General features: G+C 38.1%; 1 protein-coding gene across 1 annotated transcript; it reads right to left on the bottom strand.

Annotated features, from left to right (window-relative positions):
* Positions 1-1405: 1405 nt before the first annotated feature.
* Positions 1406-16630, bottom strand: cd34 (CD34 molecule). Its single transcript, XM_057319937.1, has 5 exons — positions 16445-16630; positions 6723-6857; positions 6352-6560; positions 4735-4884; positions 1406-3434 (listed from the first exon to the last, which is right to left on the bottom strand). Exons 1-5 carry the CDS (start codon positions 16521-16523, stop codon positions 3243-3245), a joined length of 765 nt encoding a protein of 254 aa, XP_057175920.1. The 5' UTR covers positions 16524-16630; the 3' UTR covers positions 1406-3242.
* Positions 16631-16639: the final 9 nt, after the last annotated feature.

Genomic DNA, 16639 nt, shown 5'->3' with positions numbered 1-16639 from the left:
ATACCTTTTCCTCTGCTTTTTCTTTTATTTATTGAGAATGCTAAGACACTCTTAAAAAGGCTGCTACAAAATGTTCTTCACAAGTGATGCCATATAAGAATCATTTTTGGTTTCTTATAAGAACTATTTCTTTCTTATTTTTTCCACTAACAACCAGATTCAATGGTGCCTCTACAGCATCATAAAGCACATTTATTTTTAAGAGTGTATTTAAATGGACTATATGAAATTTATGCAGAATTGGGTGAAAACTTGAATACTGGTTTGAAATAAATGCTGCAGCAAATAGTCGCCTTGGATTTATAGGGTTCTATCTGACATTTTTATCAAATATGAGTTACTACAAAAACAAAAAAGTAAAATGGAATGGAAAAACGTTGAAGCTTGTTATCTCGAAACTCCTCAGAATGCAAATGGAACCTTACTTTATAATTACAAGGTTAACAGATGACTTTACCCAAAACGAAACATTTAAAAACAGTTTCATCAGATGCACACGCTGGCCCGAAGTTAACTTCCGGTCTGTGTTTGGTTATAATATAACAATTTATTTTATATTTATTTTACATATTTATATTTTATATGTATTTATATTTATTATATATCAATTGTATTAAATTAATTGAAAACTACTCAAAAGTTATTGATTGTTTGCAGAGGTCTACCGGAAGTTAAGTTTGGGCCACATAACGTATGTTTATGTTGTTGCCGCTGAAAATATAATTTACTCAACCTTATGTCATCCCAGATGTACAGGACTTCCTTTCTCAGTTTAATGCAAACATAATTTTATATTAAAATGCTGTCATGATTTATTCTTATGGTACTCAAAATGGTGAAACTTTCAATGTAATCCAAATGACTCCAATGTATTATGTCTTTGAAACCAAAATATGTTTGTAAACAAACAGAACTGATTGCTAAGTGGCATGTCCAAATCTCATTGGTTCCTGTGTGCCTCATGACTAGTTTAAAGTCATATGTATGTTTTGTTGCATTATATACCGCCCTATTGAAATTTAGCACATTAAAAGGTTTCAGTGCATTATGATTTGTCCCATAAACATGTTTTTGTCTGGGGCAAACAATTGAGTAAAAGCTGCAAACAGTACTGAACAACTGATTGTTCAGTACTGATTTTCTGAACCCCACCCATATCACTGCGCTGATGTCACCACCAGTTATATGTAAACCAGCTGTTTGCTCAAACAGCATTTAGATAAGAGCCAAATCTTTGCTTGTGTGTAAGGGAATGAGCGTGAGATAGAGAGAGAGTGCATTTGATCTCAAACAGTCTTTTTGAGAAACATCATCTCAGCCAAATAAATGCAAAAAGAAAAAATCTAAGGCACAAAACGATGAGGTTTCTCTGGCATACAGCACAAATGGACAGTGAGCCCATCACTTTATTTTCTAAAACTTTATTCCTATCTTAAACATACAGTACATCCGTTTAACACAATGCTAAGACACCGACCTGAAACACGAAAGAAAAACTGAATGTTACACAGGAAAAATAACAGAATTTGAAAAGGTACATGCTTATGGTGTAATGTCATTTTTTCCTGAATATGTTCATATGTTCTTATAAAATCCTTGTGTAATTCCACTTTCGTGTTATTTGAAATGACACATTCACACTAGCATCCAAGTTTAACCAGAAAGTTTAGAAGTTTTCTAGAGAATGATTAACAAACAGAAACACAAATGCGTGTTAGTATGTAGAAATGTTCTTGTTGTCTGAGTGTTTCCTCATTGTTTGCCGTCACTCTACAAAGCAACAGTAATAAAACTATAAGTACAACTTAAAGGGACAGTTCACCCAAAAATGTAAATTCTGTTATCATTTACTCACCCTCAGATTGTTTGAAACTTGTATAAATTTCTTTGTTCTGTTGAACACAAAGAAAGATATTTGGACGAATGTTAGCAATTTTCAGCTCTAAGACACCAAGAATTTAGGAAAGCCAACAGTTCTGCGGCACCTTTGACGACCATTACATTTTTCCTACTATGGTAGTCAAAGATGTCCCGTAACTGAAAATTGCTAACATACTTCCAAATATCTTTTTCTATGTTCATCAGAATTTATACAGGTATGAAACTACATGAGGATGAGTACATTATTACAGAATTCTCATTTTTTGGTGAACTATCCCTTTAAAAAGCCGGTCTAATGGCTGCACCAAGATACATCAAACTGAATAGTAATGTTTTCCTCTGCATTATGGTTAATGTACAGTGTAGTAGCAAATTACAAAAAAGACACCCCCCCAAAGTCAAAGGTCATTCAAACTATTAAGCCAGTCATTCATTCCATAAACACTACAAGACTCTAAATGTCTAGTAAAAATATTACAAAAGAGCATAATACTGGTTTACAAAGAACGGTGATGGTATACCTCATACCAATGATTGAATGCTACATCGGTCAAATAACACTTAACTGTGACCCTGAGCACTAAAGGGCTTTGCAGTACATTTGATTTGTTGGATTTACATTGTGGTTGTTTGCAGTAATGAAATGAAGCTTTTGTTCATTTTTCAGACGGCTTCAAAACTCATTACTTTGTCACACAATGATATTAACAAAATTATACACGACTATAAGCTAGTCAAATCTTATTGTACACAAAGACAAACAAACAGAACGTAGTAATTTCAGTACACTTGACTCAGAGGCACGTTAGACACACACAAACAATCTGTTGCAAACAAGACCACAACTTCCAAACGCTGCAGTCTGAGTGTTTCTTTATGACGTGGTATATTTTACAGTGAGATGGAAAGCACTGGTGTGTTGGGACCGGAGAAGGGACCCTCCCATGTGTCCTAACCCTGGCTTCCCTCATGGAAGCCAGTAATGACTAATGGGAAACGTCCCCCACCTCATACCAGTACTACACTCAAGGAATGCAACTTTTTTTAACCATATTCTAATTAAATTATACGATGTTCATGTAATTGCGGTCATAACTTGCGTCAGCATCAATCATCGCTTGCCTTTATAACATACAGAAACCGTTTGTATAACAATTACGCATATACACCACTTGTGTAGGAAAACTTGCTTGGCCAATTATGTTTACTTCATTAGTATTTTTTATTGTTTTCTTTGTCCCAGAAATGTTCAGAATAAACATATCCGATTGTATTTACATGAGAATGAGTCTTTATTTGATCTCCCTTGAGCCTGCTGAAGGTCAAGGTGGATGTGCAGTAGACGGAGCAGAACTGATTCTTCACAGCTCTGTGTCTGCTGTCTTGGTGGTAGAGTGGCCGTTGGTGGCGGCAGGAGGAGTCTGGGTTATCACTCCCTCCGGGGATTCTCCATTCAGACTGGGCTTCTCCTGGGGCTCGGGCTGGTTCAGAGGGGCCACAGACACGAGAGTGTTACCCTGGTTCTCTTCATCAGCCATGTAGGACTCCTCAGTCTGTGAGAAGATAAGACACTCAACTTAACTTGAAGGTTTCTTGTAGCTTACATTGCATTTGAAATGCAAATATCATAGGTTTGATTTCAAGGAGCACATAACTTCGGATAGAAGCGTCTGCCAAATGCATATACTATATAGTATGTAATTATTGCTCAAAGGTTGCTGTTTGGCTGAGCAAAAACCTCATCTGTCTATTCACTTTTTCTTCTAAAGAAGTTCAATAAAAAATAGCGTTGCTGTCCTTCCAAAACCTCTGATGTCCAAATTAGCTGTGTTTCAGAAAATGAAAAAAAGCACTGGATTTTTTAAACGATTAAATACTGTTTTGTCAAAATGGACAATTTTTAATACGTTTTATGGGTTAGATATTTGCAAAACCCAGTGACAAACATAAAGATTGACTAATAATACCGATTTATGGAAAAACATCATGAAATATGGGGATGCAATGTTTCAGAAGGACCGCAGCGATATGTTACTACATTAATGACACAAAGCTGAGAACTCCACTAAGTCTCATGAGCTATACAAGAGCAACCTCTAAGCAATAACATTTAGTCTGGGTGTGCTCACGGGTCATTAACATCTTTATACAATTTTATTAAGTTACATCGGCATACTAGAAAAGAAGCAAGACCTCTAAACCCTCATTTGGAAATGCTATGAAATCATTTTTCTTTCATGGAATACATTTTGCTGGCCCATCTTCAAAGCAAACCCACTCGATCGTTCTTTCTGCTTTGAGCAACATGTGGCTTATAAAATCCCGCTGTAAATAAAGGGGTGTTATAATGATCCACACAATGTTTTTTCTTGCTAGGCATGTTTCAGTTTCATGATTTGTTATGAAGAGAAAAGAAAAACGGTTGAGAAGTATTGGCAGGGAGATGAAACTGTTTGTTAGCGTCTGCTGTGGTTCTCAACATTAGATGTGGGGTAAGTGCTGGACTGAAATGCCGCTAGTTGTTTTCTTCTAAATTATGAGCTTGGCAACACATCACTACCAAATACGCGAACACTTGTCAATTAAAATTAATGCCTAATAAAATTGAAATTTGATTGATCAATTTGTGAGACAGAGGAAAAATTTTGGAGGAATTAAAATAATTACATAGGTGTCTAATTATATTTTCAAGTGCATAAAGATGGTAACAGTTCAGATAGATGTAATATAAAACACATTAATGTTTATCACAGTGTAAGTTCTTACAATAAAAAGAGTGGGTTGGTTTTAGATCCTAGATTTATTGATCGGGTCAGTGAACTACAGTATCTGTGTCTATGTGCTAACACTCACCAGTTTCATGCCTCCTTTGCCATTGGTTTTACGGTGCTGTTTAAAATAGTATGCGCCAATTATCATTGCAGCAAGCAACAAGCCTGTCACCAGAACAGACACAAAAACCGCAGAAGACCCAGAAGCATTCTCGTTTGTGACTTCAGGCTCCTATACAGAAACACAAAAATAATAATGAAGACATGTCTGATAACTAGAAATCTCAAAAGCATTTTGATTCAAATTTCATCGGATCATATAGTTTCCCCTAACAAGCAGGCAAGAAGTTGGATACATTTACAGGATACAGGATGTTTTGCATCTTCTTGTAAATTTGTCTTTACAGTTTGAGTGTAACTCAAACAAACCAAAAAATAAGGTAAACAAACCTGATCTTTTGTTTAAAGCTGTTAACCTCTGATATAAAAACAAAAAGTGGAAGTGAGCAGGTATATTATAGTTGAGCATCTCTCATTGACCATTACAGAGTTTACATCATCAAAAGTTGAAGTATCTCAAATACTGATCCAGCATCAAATGGCCTCAAAACAGCTATCGTTCAAATCACTTTAGGCCCTCAGATTCTCGCCAGCACCATCACTTCCTCTTCTAACCTCTGTTTAGATTGAGTTTATAACCACACTGAAGCAGTGAAAGGAAGCCTCTGGTCTCACACTTATTCATCTTGTGTGTGGAGGCATTATTTTTAGTGAATGACAAAACAGGATCTCCTTAATCTGGCCTCACAGGCAACAACAGCTTCAACTATCTTGCCAAACTATGTCCTCGCAGATACAACGTTTCCTTCCTTTCAAATGTGCACAGATGCAGACGACACCAACTGAAACAAAACATCTGTCAAACTTGTTCTGTTTATCGGTTTGGCAAGAGGCCTTTGAATTCCAGTTTTACTTAGATATAGAAGTATACAAGAAACGCTGTCATCTACATTCCTTCTAATGATATTTTTGGTAGATATCGGATATGTATCCGGTCAACCACACCTCTCACAACATTCAAAAAACGACTTAAAACCCATCTCTTCTGTGAATACTTGACAGACGAATGCGTAAAAAAAAAAAACTCAGGTAGTGGTCTGGGCCCGGTTGCACAAAGCACCTTACGTTTTTCCCTTAAGTATGACACTTCAGGGGTGATTTTCCTTTAGCAAAGACAATAGGAGAATAACTTAAGTAAAACTTAAGGTATACTTAAGGACACACTTAAGGGAAAATTACACTTAAGGTGCTTTATGCAACAGTCCCCTGGCTTTTGATGAAACTAGTAACTTTGTATTAGCACCTATTGTATCTTTGCTCCTGTATGACATATCGCTTATTGCTCCCTGAACACTCTGTAAGTCGCTTTGAATAAAAGCGTCTGCTAAATGACTAAATGTAAACTAAAATAGGGGTGTCACAGTATACCAGGATTGACCGTGATATTAAAACCATGATTATCGATATCATGTTACACATATGATACACATTCCTACGGTCATGAGTGTGATTCATTGATAAAAAAAGACATGCACAAAATAAAGTTAAATGTGAATTTGACTGTTTTGACTGTATGTAAAATTCTTTTATATCCTAGTATTGTTCAAACAAAATGATTTTGTGGCCAAAAACCACTTACTTCAGAAGTTAAGGACTTATTTAGGCCTGAAATAGTTTCTTCCTCTTGTCTGCTTTCGGTTTTCCCTGCAATGAAAACTGAGGATGGATTGGCTGCAGAGACTTTCAATTGGACAGGCTGGGCCGTGGTCTCGCTTATCCCGATAGCATCAGTGGTGTTGTCTGATGAAGGTGCAGGTGTTGTAGGGTGCGAAACATCTGGAGCTGAACCTGAGGAAGAAATCGAGGTGATGTCATTATAACACTCCAAAGATTCAACTAAACCAAGTGACAGATTCATGCTGAAGCTCACTCATGAGAATATGCATGCATCCCAACAAAACAACTAAAAATGAGTCATGAAGCATTATAGGAAAATGTACAGGTTCATACCTGGGGTGGTGATTTCAGTGCTTCGGTTGCTTGGGTTATCAGTATTTGGTTGATCTGTGACTGCTGCTGTGGTATTGATATTAGTAACTGCTGGTGTGGTTGTAATGTTAACTTGGTCATCCTGACCATGACAACCTACAGAGAAACAAAGAAGATATTAAAGAACAGAACAGACACACTTTAACTTTTCACTTCCACCTCCGCATCACCTTAGAACAAAGAATCTTCAGGTTACATAAGCAATGAAAAACAATATTTCTGCACTTGCCATTAAAGGAATAGTTCACCCCAAATTCTGTCATCATTTACTCACCCTCAGGTTGTTTCAAACCTGTAGAAATGTCTTTGTTCTACTGAACACAAAGGAAGAAGAATGTCAGTAAACAAACAGATCCCATCCCCCATTTACTGCCATAGTAGGGAAAATAAATACTACGGGAGTCAATGGGGGATGAGATCTGTTTGGTTACTGACATTCTTCCAAATATCTTCCTTTGTGTTCAACAGAACAAAGACATTTATACAGGTTTGGTACAACTTGAAGGTGAGTAAACGATGACAGAATTTTCATTTTTGGGTGAAGTATCCCTTTAATCCGCCACATTAACAGCTTTTTGTCAAGCCATTAAAGTCAAGTCACTTTTATTTGTATAGAGCTTTTCACCGTAAACAACAATACAACAAGCATTCTATGTATTTAAGCACTAAGGAAGAAAGGCATTCACACAACTATTTTCTTTGCCTATCACGCAATCACTGGGGGGTTTAAGGGGTTTGGCCTGAGTGTCAAGCATGAGCCGGCCACACTCCCTCTGTGTTTACTAACGTGTGGGTGGTAGGTGCACTGCGAGGTTGAGCGGAGGTTAAAAAAGCCTGGCCCCTCCCGACCGTTATTCAATGCCCCTGTCTACACCCGCTCCAAAAATGTGCCCTGTTTGCACAGCCACTCTGCTATATTATTAGCTTAAGCAAGAGGCTAATGCACACACCAAGGACAATGCAAATAAACATCACCCGCCAAAAGTCTCGACCTTTGGCGTGGCTGTGTATTACGACACCCCTTGTGAAGGAGTCTTTTTTCTAAAGAGGTGGTATGCAGGAAAATGATGAGGAAATGAAAATAACACGCGAGGATGCGGCAGGGTGTATTACGAATTCATTTATTCACTCGTTTGTTTTGGGTGGTGCATCCTCCTGGCGAATGCCTGACAAAATACGGCATCTCCGAAAGCCCTTGATCAGTGAGTTCTTGCTAACAGCAGTTAGACAAGTTTATCACTTGCCCTGGTCTAACTAATGGTTAAGATCTACAATCATTTCTGGTGCCATTATGGACTACCTATCATTCTGGGTAGAAAATAATAAATAGATCCACCCTGCGTATCCTGTAAGCAGTGCTATTGTGCACGGCCGGCCATATATTTTAATTAGCTGAACCGGGCATGTTTCCTACTGCTCTTAAAAATGTTCATTAAAGTAAGCGCTGACTTACCCAAGCCAAAAGGTGACATGTTTATTGATATAATAACAGTTAGGAAGAATGTTCGACTAACTTCACATAAACGGCGCCTGTTTTTTCCAGTTTACATGCACGACTTTGTATACCTCTGTATTTGTGTGTTTTTTATAAACGAGAAGTGCTAAAACATTCTGTTCTTTCTGAATCAAAAACAAACTCCTCTTAAATAGATGCAGGCGCAATCGCACACACTGGCGGAATACGTTAAGTTAACATGTTGGCATGCTAACTGTCCTAAATAGTATTTACATTTATAATTTGTGTTCCAAATCAGTTTATTGAAAAAAGCATGATGTACTGTTTAAATGTGCTGTGTGTAACTTTTGGAGGATCTGTTGACAGATATAATATATCATATACATATACAATATATAATATAATATACATTACTACATATTACATAATGAAGTGTTGTGTTTTTATTACCTTAGAATGAGCTATTTCTATCTACATACACCACGGGTCCACTTGGATGGAATTCGCCATGTTGTTTCTACAGTAGCCCTAAACGGACAAACGCGTTTCGTAAATACGTTATCTACTTCGGCAAAAATGTGACAACATCTTACTTCTGTGTCAACCGGCAAAGTGCTTTGAAATGGAGGGGTGGAGTGAGCCATTGGTTGCAATACGGACCTCACCTCTAGATGCCGCTAAATTTCATACACGGGACCTTTAACATGTTAGAAGCGTGCATTTGGGTTTTGTGTAGGTTGTGGATATATTTTTGTTGCATGCAATAGCACAAAGTTGGACATGAAGGTGAAACCTGCTGTTTAAACTGTGACTCCAACAACAGCCATAACAGTCCACAAACAAGACACATTTCCATCCCATGTGTGACCTTTTGAAACCTAGAATTTCACAATTTGTACCGCTGTGTGATTTTTTACCCATCAAACAGTGACATCTGGATGCTCCTACAGTAAGCACAAACAGAGTTCTAGATGAGTGCTAGAACGTGGCCCCACCCGACTGCTTGCCGCATGTTTCTCATCCACCAATAGAGCGACAATGATGGCGGCAAAACAGAACCATTGTTTTCCTGAGGCAAGGGGACACAACTGGGACCACAGTACTCTCCAGATTTCTGAATCACTCTAATTCGTTCCATGATGTTCTGGCACGTTTGGTCTGATGTAAGGCAATCTCAGGCAAAGACTCTCAAAATCCCCCATGCTCTCACCGTTTCTCAGCTGCGCTTGAATGACACATAGCAAAGAGCAGACCCAGACACGTTCTGACAGCTCTGATGCAAACCACCTTCATCCACAATCCCGTGGAACATGAGAAATGCCCCCAAAATGCTTAAAGGAAGTACCTCATTGTCTTGGTTTCAGGGGTTAGATTTCAAGAACTGAGCGTTTTGGTTTTTTGGTTAGTTGTGTGTGTAGTAAATACAGGAGAACTAATTTTGACTAAAACTAAACTAAACTAAAACTAAAGTCTTAGCTGCAAGAGCATGCTGATGAGATTATTTTTTGGACCTCTGTCTCTTTAAATGTCCCTCGGGTCTATGCATGACACTAAAAATGATGTCACTGTCATTTTCCCAGTGACATTTATTTCTGACATTCTGCATGCATGTCTGCATTCGTCTGACTTTAAAAGCCCTCTGGAAAATTGTATTCTGAAACGAATCCACAAGAGGAATGCAGCGATAAACAATCTGCCTTTTCACGGCTCATAAGGGAGTGGCTTTAATCTACCCGCATCAAAGACTCAATCACAAATCAATCCAACTATGGAATAGTTTCTATCTTGCTAACAAAGATTTCTTGTTGTCTCTCGCTCAGAGGACTCTAAGCCATGCTGTGGTTATCTTAACAGTACAGATGACCATCACAAGATCTCTTATCTCTGACCTCCGGAGCCTGATTGGAAGAGGAAACAAACAGCTTAAAGAAAGAGAAAACAGTGTGGTGATGGATGGAGACAACACAAAAGGATTGGTAACTACTCTAATCGCCACTAATGTGGTGTTTTTTCTTTCATTTTTCTTACATTTCTTTCCATCAGCAGATGTACAGATCTCCAGGGAAGCTCTCCCCTCCCAATGTACTTGGTATAAAACATCAGGCCGTGAAGTCCACAGCCGCTTGGCTGGACGGCAGACTGGGACTCATCCCCTCCACACCCAGACCTTAGAGAGCGTTTTTTAGTGTTGATTGTTGCCGGCTGCAGCTCTATCCCCTCCTTAAAGCAAGCATGAGCTCCGTATGGTCCTCTACAACAGCCCACATGTCTTGGTCCTACCAAACTTGCAATTTCAATTCAATTCCACTTGAGAACTTCAATATGGACGATTATGTGTCAAACCTAGCAAAGCCAATGTCATAGGTTTGTTTCTTAAAGGCACAGTTCACCAAAAAAATAAATATTCTGTCTTCATTTACTCACCCTCAAGTTGTTCCAAATCTGCATTCATTTCTTTGTTCTGATGAACACAGAGAAACATATTTGGAAGAATGCTTGTAATCAAACAGTTCTTGGCCACCATTGAGTACCATAGAAGGAAAAAATGGCTTTTTAAATTAGTTTGTTCTGTTCAACTATCCCTTTAAGAAACACACACTGATAAAATGTATATCTTGAATTTTATACAAAGACAAATTTTATTACAAAGCAAAAATAAATTTCTTACTTTTTACTTACTGTACTTCTTCCTTAAGTATCTAATTCAATTTTTGTTGTTGCTTGTTTTAAAGATAAACCTACTTCTTAAATTTTCTTTCATAGACTAAATGTATCAGGTCACTTTCCTTGTCAAGTAAATTAATCTTTAATAAAGAATTTGTAGATATTTGTACTATAAAACGAGACCAAATTGCTTAGTAAAAAAGAATCTTTTGCAGTGTATACAGTACTAATACTCTCTCCAATCATACTGGATTGATAAAAATATTTTTTCCCAAGATGCACTGTGCCATCATCACCAAGCTATAATTTCTTAAATGACCAAGGAAATTTTAATCAGGAACACATAACTGAGGCACTGAAACTATACTCAATTCATCTCAACTATGGAGAACTTTTTCATTTGTTGATGTTGATCCTCAGAGTTTACTTAGAAGACAGCTGCGCTATGGGATCCGCTGACTAAACAAAAATGGGATGAAGGAATAAATCAAATTACCGTCAAGCGTGGATTTTACTCCACTCAAGACAGGGTGAAGGTATCTCAGCAAGAAATTATAAACTAATATGCCAGAATGTTAACCATTAGTAATAACGAACCCATACTTGACCGCACTGATATTTAATACACAGACCACCCACACATTTAACCATCCAGAACCACATGTAGAAGAACACAGCAATACAAATACTGAACTTTAAATCTGGGGCCGGTTACATAAACTACTTAGACTAGACAAGTAAGTCATCTAATTTTTTTCTTCAAGCCTGGTCATCACTTCTTAAAGTCAGTTACATAAAAAGGTAGATTGGTCTAATTGAAGTCTGAAAAGTAGATTGATTGGTCCTAAATAATTGCTAGTCAGTGAGACTACCTGTTAAGACGCAGCGAAGTTTATGCAACTGGCCCCTGATGCATGGTTTCACCATGAATGTTGTAGATATCTTTTCTATTGTGTGCAGTAAAAGCTGTAGTTTTTTACAAAACTGGCGAGGCTTTTTCTTGTTACCCCCCTCTGTAACGGCTCACTGTCAGCACCAGCAACATTGTGTGGCTGCAGATGTCCATGGAGCGTTCCAAGCTCTTGTTCTTTGACATCACAGTGCAGATTGATTTGGACGTTGTAACTGGATATCTAAGTGTCTGATCGGCTGCTATGCTCAGCTTAAATAATGCTCGTAGAAACGGCTACAACAGAAAGAAGGGGGTGAGTTTGGGTGAAGCGCCTATTCCTTCTGCTTCCTTTCACACAAAAGAAAAACTAGGCTTGGGTTTTACCCCTCTCTCTTTTTCTGGCTAACCGTAACAAATCCCCTGGGTTCTGTAACCCTGCGGTTAAAGAGAAAAGACTGCCATAAAAAAGCCCTCATGCTCTTGATGGCAAGAAAACGATACGATCTTATGTTTTCAATTAAGGAACATTAGGGAGAATTGCCCCAGTGTTGTGTTGCTTGCAGAACATTAATTACCCCACCGGTTCAAGAGCCTCAGCCAAGCCATATTACTCTATTTACTCCTCAGGCAAAATGGCAAAAACCACCCTAGAAGTGAATGCTTATAACAACTAATACAAAACACAACTATTTAAATTGTCTTTGCATTTTATATGCTGATAATGATTTATACTAATGAAACCTATTCTCCAACGAAAACATGTCTGCATGATGTTGCACAATTTTGCATTCATCCCAACAGTTACAGGCTAGGTTTCTCTTAACCGTAACTTTGCTGCCATCTCTTTCTACATGCTTATTAGATGAACGATGATGCAAGCTGTAGACTGATCCAAACCGTCTTGAAGTTTCCATTCATTACAGATTTTGTATAACCACAGGCAAATGATGTGCTAATGTTTGGACTCAGGTTTTTAAGGGCTCGTATTACAACAGCGCCGGTGTCAAAATGAGTGTCAGCGACTGTGAGACGCAATAACTGCTAAACTGCATTTCAGTGCCAGAATTGCAGAATAACAAAGCAATGACAAACAAATGCTAATACGGATCCAGATTGTCTTGTTTTACTCATTAACTAATTGAACATGCCTGTTAGTGAATTTCTTGCTCAGTTGGGATCTTTTCTGAACTGTTGAGGCGACACATGTGAGATTACAAAGGTGTGTTTCTCATGAAAAACATCTGAGAGCCTGGAGACTAGCGGTACAGTAAAAGTCTCCATTACTCTTATTCAATTATTAAAGGGATCTTAAAGGGATAGCTCACGCAAAAAATTAAAATGTACTCCCACCATGTCTTTTCAAACCTGTATGACTTTCTTCTTCTGCAGAACACAAAGAACGTTGGTAACCAAGCAACATTGTCCCCCATTGACTTCCATTGTATGGACACAAAACTACAGAGACATCTCTAAAAATATATTTTGTGTTCCACAGAAGAATAAGTAGGCTAATACACAAAATAAACTAATGCTTATTTGTATTTCAGTATAAATCAACAAAAAAAATCCAGATGAAGCAGATTACGCATAAATCTGATTGAAGCTCTCCTTCTGTAAAGGTTCCTCCATCCATGACACTAACAGGACATCAGCAATGTGTCCCGGCACTGCTGGAATGCCAGGCAATCGCCGAGGGCCATGAGAAACTAGCATTTGTAATTTTCAGTCCATTTGTTTGGCCAGAAACTGCACTGTCCGCCAAGGGGAATGTTCTAGGTACACAGATATGAGGGACACATGCTTAAAAACAAGCTAAATAGCTCTGCTGTTCTGGTCAATGCTATAAATACCAGTCATACATTTCATGTGTTAAAATAGTGCCTAAGAATAAATGTCTGTTTGGCAGTTTGGGAATTCTCATTTGTTGGTTCAGATCAGTGTGGATGAAATGGCCCCACTGTTGGTAAGGATGATGTGAAGGACCGCAGCCCTGGATCATATCCAAATATAAATCTGTAATGCCCCACACTTGTAGGGTTGGGAAAAGACCTGCTCCAGGGATAGCTCTGCCAACTAGTTGAAGACGCCCGAAAGTGTTTTCTCACTCGCCACTGAGCGCTCAAGCCAAATAATATTCCATGATGCCTGGGTGGCACCAACCGTCACACTGGCACCTATCCATTGAAATGCCACATAGCTAGCAGGGTGTATAACGGCTCGAGTCCCATGAAAAAAAAGGTGGTAACTGAAATTGGGCAAGTTTGGAAAGCTAACGTTACTTGGGAGAGAACGTTTGCTCAGTTAAACATGTTTGCCAACAGGCTATGTCATCTAACCATTCTGCTGCTCCTTCCTTCTATGAGAAAGATGTAAAATCTCTATAAGAGTAATACTGGGCCATCAGAGTGCAATATTTCTAACTATTCTTTCTGTCTTCTAGTTAAGACAGAAGTTAAGACTTAAATCTAGTTCAAATATATGTTGTATATTGTGAAAATGGCTTCAATCTTCTGACCGTCTGTTAGTGAAGTCTCACAGAAGTGCCAATTGCACTAAAGTGTTGACCATTAACAGGCTGGTGGAAATGGTATCCTATAGTGCTTTGTGGTACATAGTGGAGAGGGGCAGAGGTCTGGAGTCAGAGCCATTATTGATGGTCATTACAGCTTAATGAATTCAGTAGGTTAACAGTTTTGCATTTATAAACACTTAACTCATAGGACATTTGAGGATAATCAAGGAATGTAGTACATCCCAAGCCTTGGGAACTTCAGTACAGGATACAGGCTTTCATTTACTAACAAGAGGGGCGGACCTGTCTAATTCAATTTCTCTTGTAGCTTGTAACAGATTATCTGCCGGAGTGCTTTTGTGTCCATACACATTTTTAACCTAGAATAGATTTCTTCCTTCTGTCATTGAAATGCATGCTTTTCTTTCTCTTATCTCAATGGGAAGATGAATAACAAATCCGATCTCTTTAATTGTTGAACCGTGTCTCCTAGATAGCAATGAGATTAGATAAAAAGCAATTGAAGAAAAATATTTCTCCAAAGATAAGGACCCTAGTATTCACATTCAAGTATTATTATGTACAGTATATGTATTTAAAGGAACAGTTCAACCAAAAATGAAAATTCTGTCTTTATTTACTCATTTACTACTAAGAAAAAACGCTTTGTAAAATGTATTTGTTCTGTTGAACACAAAAGAAGATATTCTGAAGAATGTAGGAAAGCAAACAGTTCTGTGGCACTTTTGACCATTGTCATTTTTCCTTCTATGGAAGTCAATGGTGGCCAAGAACTTTGGTTACAAGCATTCTTCCAAATATCTTTCTCTGTGTTCATCGGAGCAAAGAAATCTATACAAATTTGGATCAACTAGAGGGTGATGATGACCGATATTTTATTTTTGGGTGAACTGACCCTTTAAAGCTCCTGTGCAACAATGCAAAATCATGAAAAGCGCTATAGAAATAAAACCGAATTGAATCTAAATAAATGTAAACAATTCCACATGTGCCGTTTCTTTGAAGATATCTCCCAAGAATCTGTATATTAAATGTATACATTAAACACCTAACAGCTCTAAGTCCCTGAGACATCAAAAAGAGCATGCTGTGAGCGATAAAAGTTTATCTTTTATGTCTTTGCCTGGTTCAGTTTTTACACACGATTAATACTGCCATGTCCCTTTTACTTTTTTTTTTTTACTTTTTTTAACTGTGTTTAAACCAGATTTCCCATGATTAGACCCACTCTACAATACTTACATCTCTGGGGGAAAAGGGAATGGTGCGTACAACTGCCCAGCCCACATGGGCGTCACTTCCAGACATTTTTTTTACCCCTATTTGAAATAACGGAAGTGCAGAAACCTCTCTGGACGGAAAGCAGAGTTCTTCAAAACCGTCATCATCCCTGTGGCCAAAAATGTAAACATTCATCTATTTCCACATGAATGTGAACCAAACACAGTGGTCCGCATCTCAGATAACAATAAACACATGCGTAAACCTGACTTTGAGAGACAGAAAGCCCTGGAAATCAACTGTTTCACGTTGTTAAAAAGGCAGGATAAACTAGACATAAAAGATGCTCGACTGACCCCACAAACACTTCCTAAGCTTTACAACTCCTTCAGTGCTCGAACTAACATAAACACCCATGTTTCGACTCAAACCCCTGGCCAGCTCCACCCAGGCAGAGAACAGGAAACAGACCATAATTACGATCAACGGCAAATTTCCACTCTAGGCCAGACCCCTTTGTTTTACTTTCCCGCTAACTTTTAACTAGTCTCTTCTGAGTAAACACTACACGCTGCCGGCTGTCACATCCATCAAGGTGGGACTGTGTTTGAGTAAAACTGATGTTACTACTTAAAGTCACTAAAACCCCAAATTTTTAGCTCAAATCCACAATGCTTTATGACTTAAAATATGCCGTTCATCTTCTGCCTGATTTCCTACACCTCATTTAAAAACATGTTTTTCTTGCACAACTTAACAAACTAACTGATAAATGATACAAAATAACAAAAAGAGAAACATTAAAATTTACGTGAATGTTCAAATCATGACTAAACACTGCAAATAAGAAAAACAGAAAGACTATGTTCACATTACGTCTTATTTAAGACGTTTAAAAAAGGTATTTTTAAACTTACTGTGTATCAGAAGAAGACAGAACACCAAACCCAAAGCCGTCCTTTTCCAAAGTTCATTCATTGTCATGAAGACAGCCATTCTCTCGTCCGTGCACGCTGAGGTGTGTGTTGAGTTTAGGGGTTTCCTGAGCGTGAGACAGAAACGAATGGGTCACAGGATAAAGCATGGCTTGTGCTCCAGGGGTTTTATATGGC

The sequence above is a fragment of the Triplophysa rosa genome, linkage group LG21 (assembly GCF_024868665.1).
Source record: "Triplophysa rosa linkage group LG21, Trosa_1v2, whole genome shotgun sequence".
NCBI lineage: Eukaryota > Metazoa > Chordata > Actinopteri > Cypriniformes > Nemacheilidae > Triplophysa > Triplophysa rosa.
Note: the sequence above shows the minus strand (reverse complement) of the source record. Positions and strands in the feature narration are given on the sequence as shown.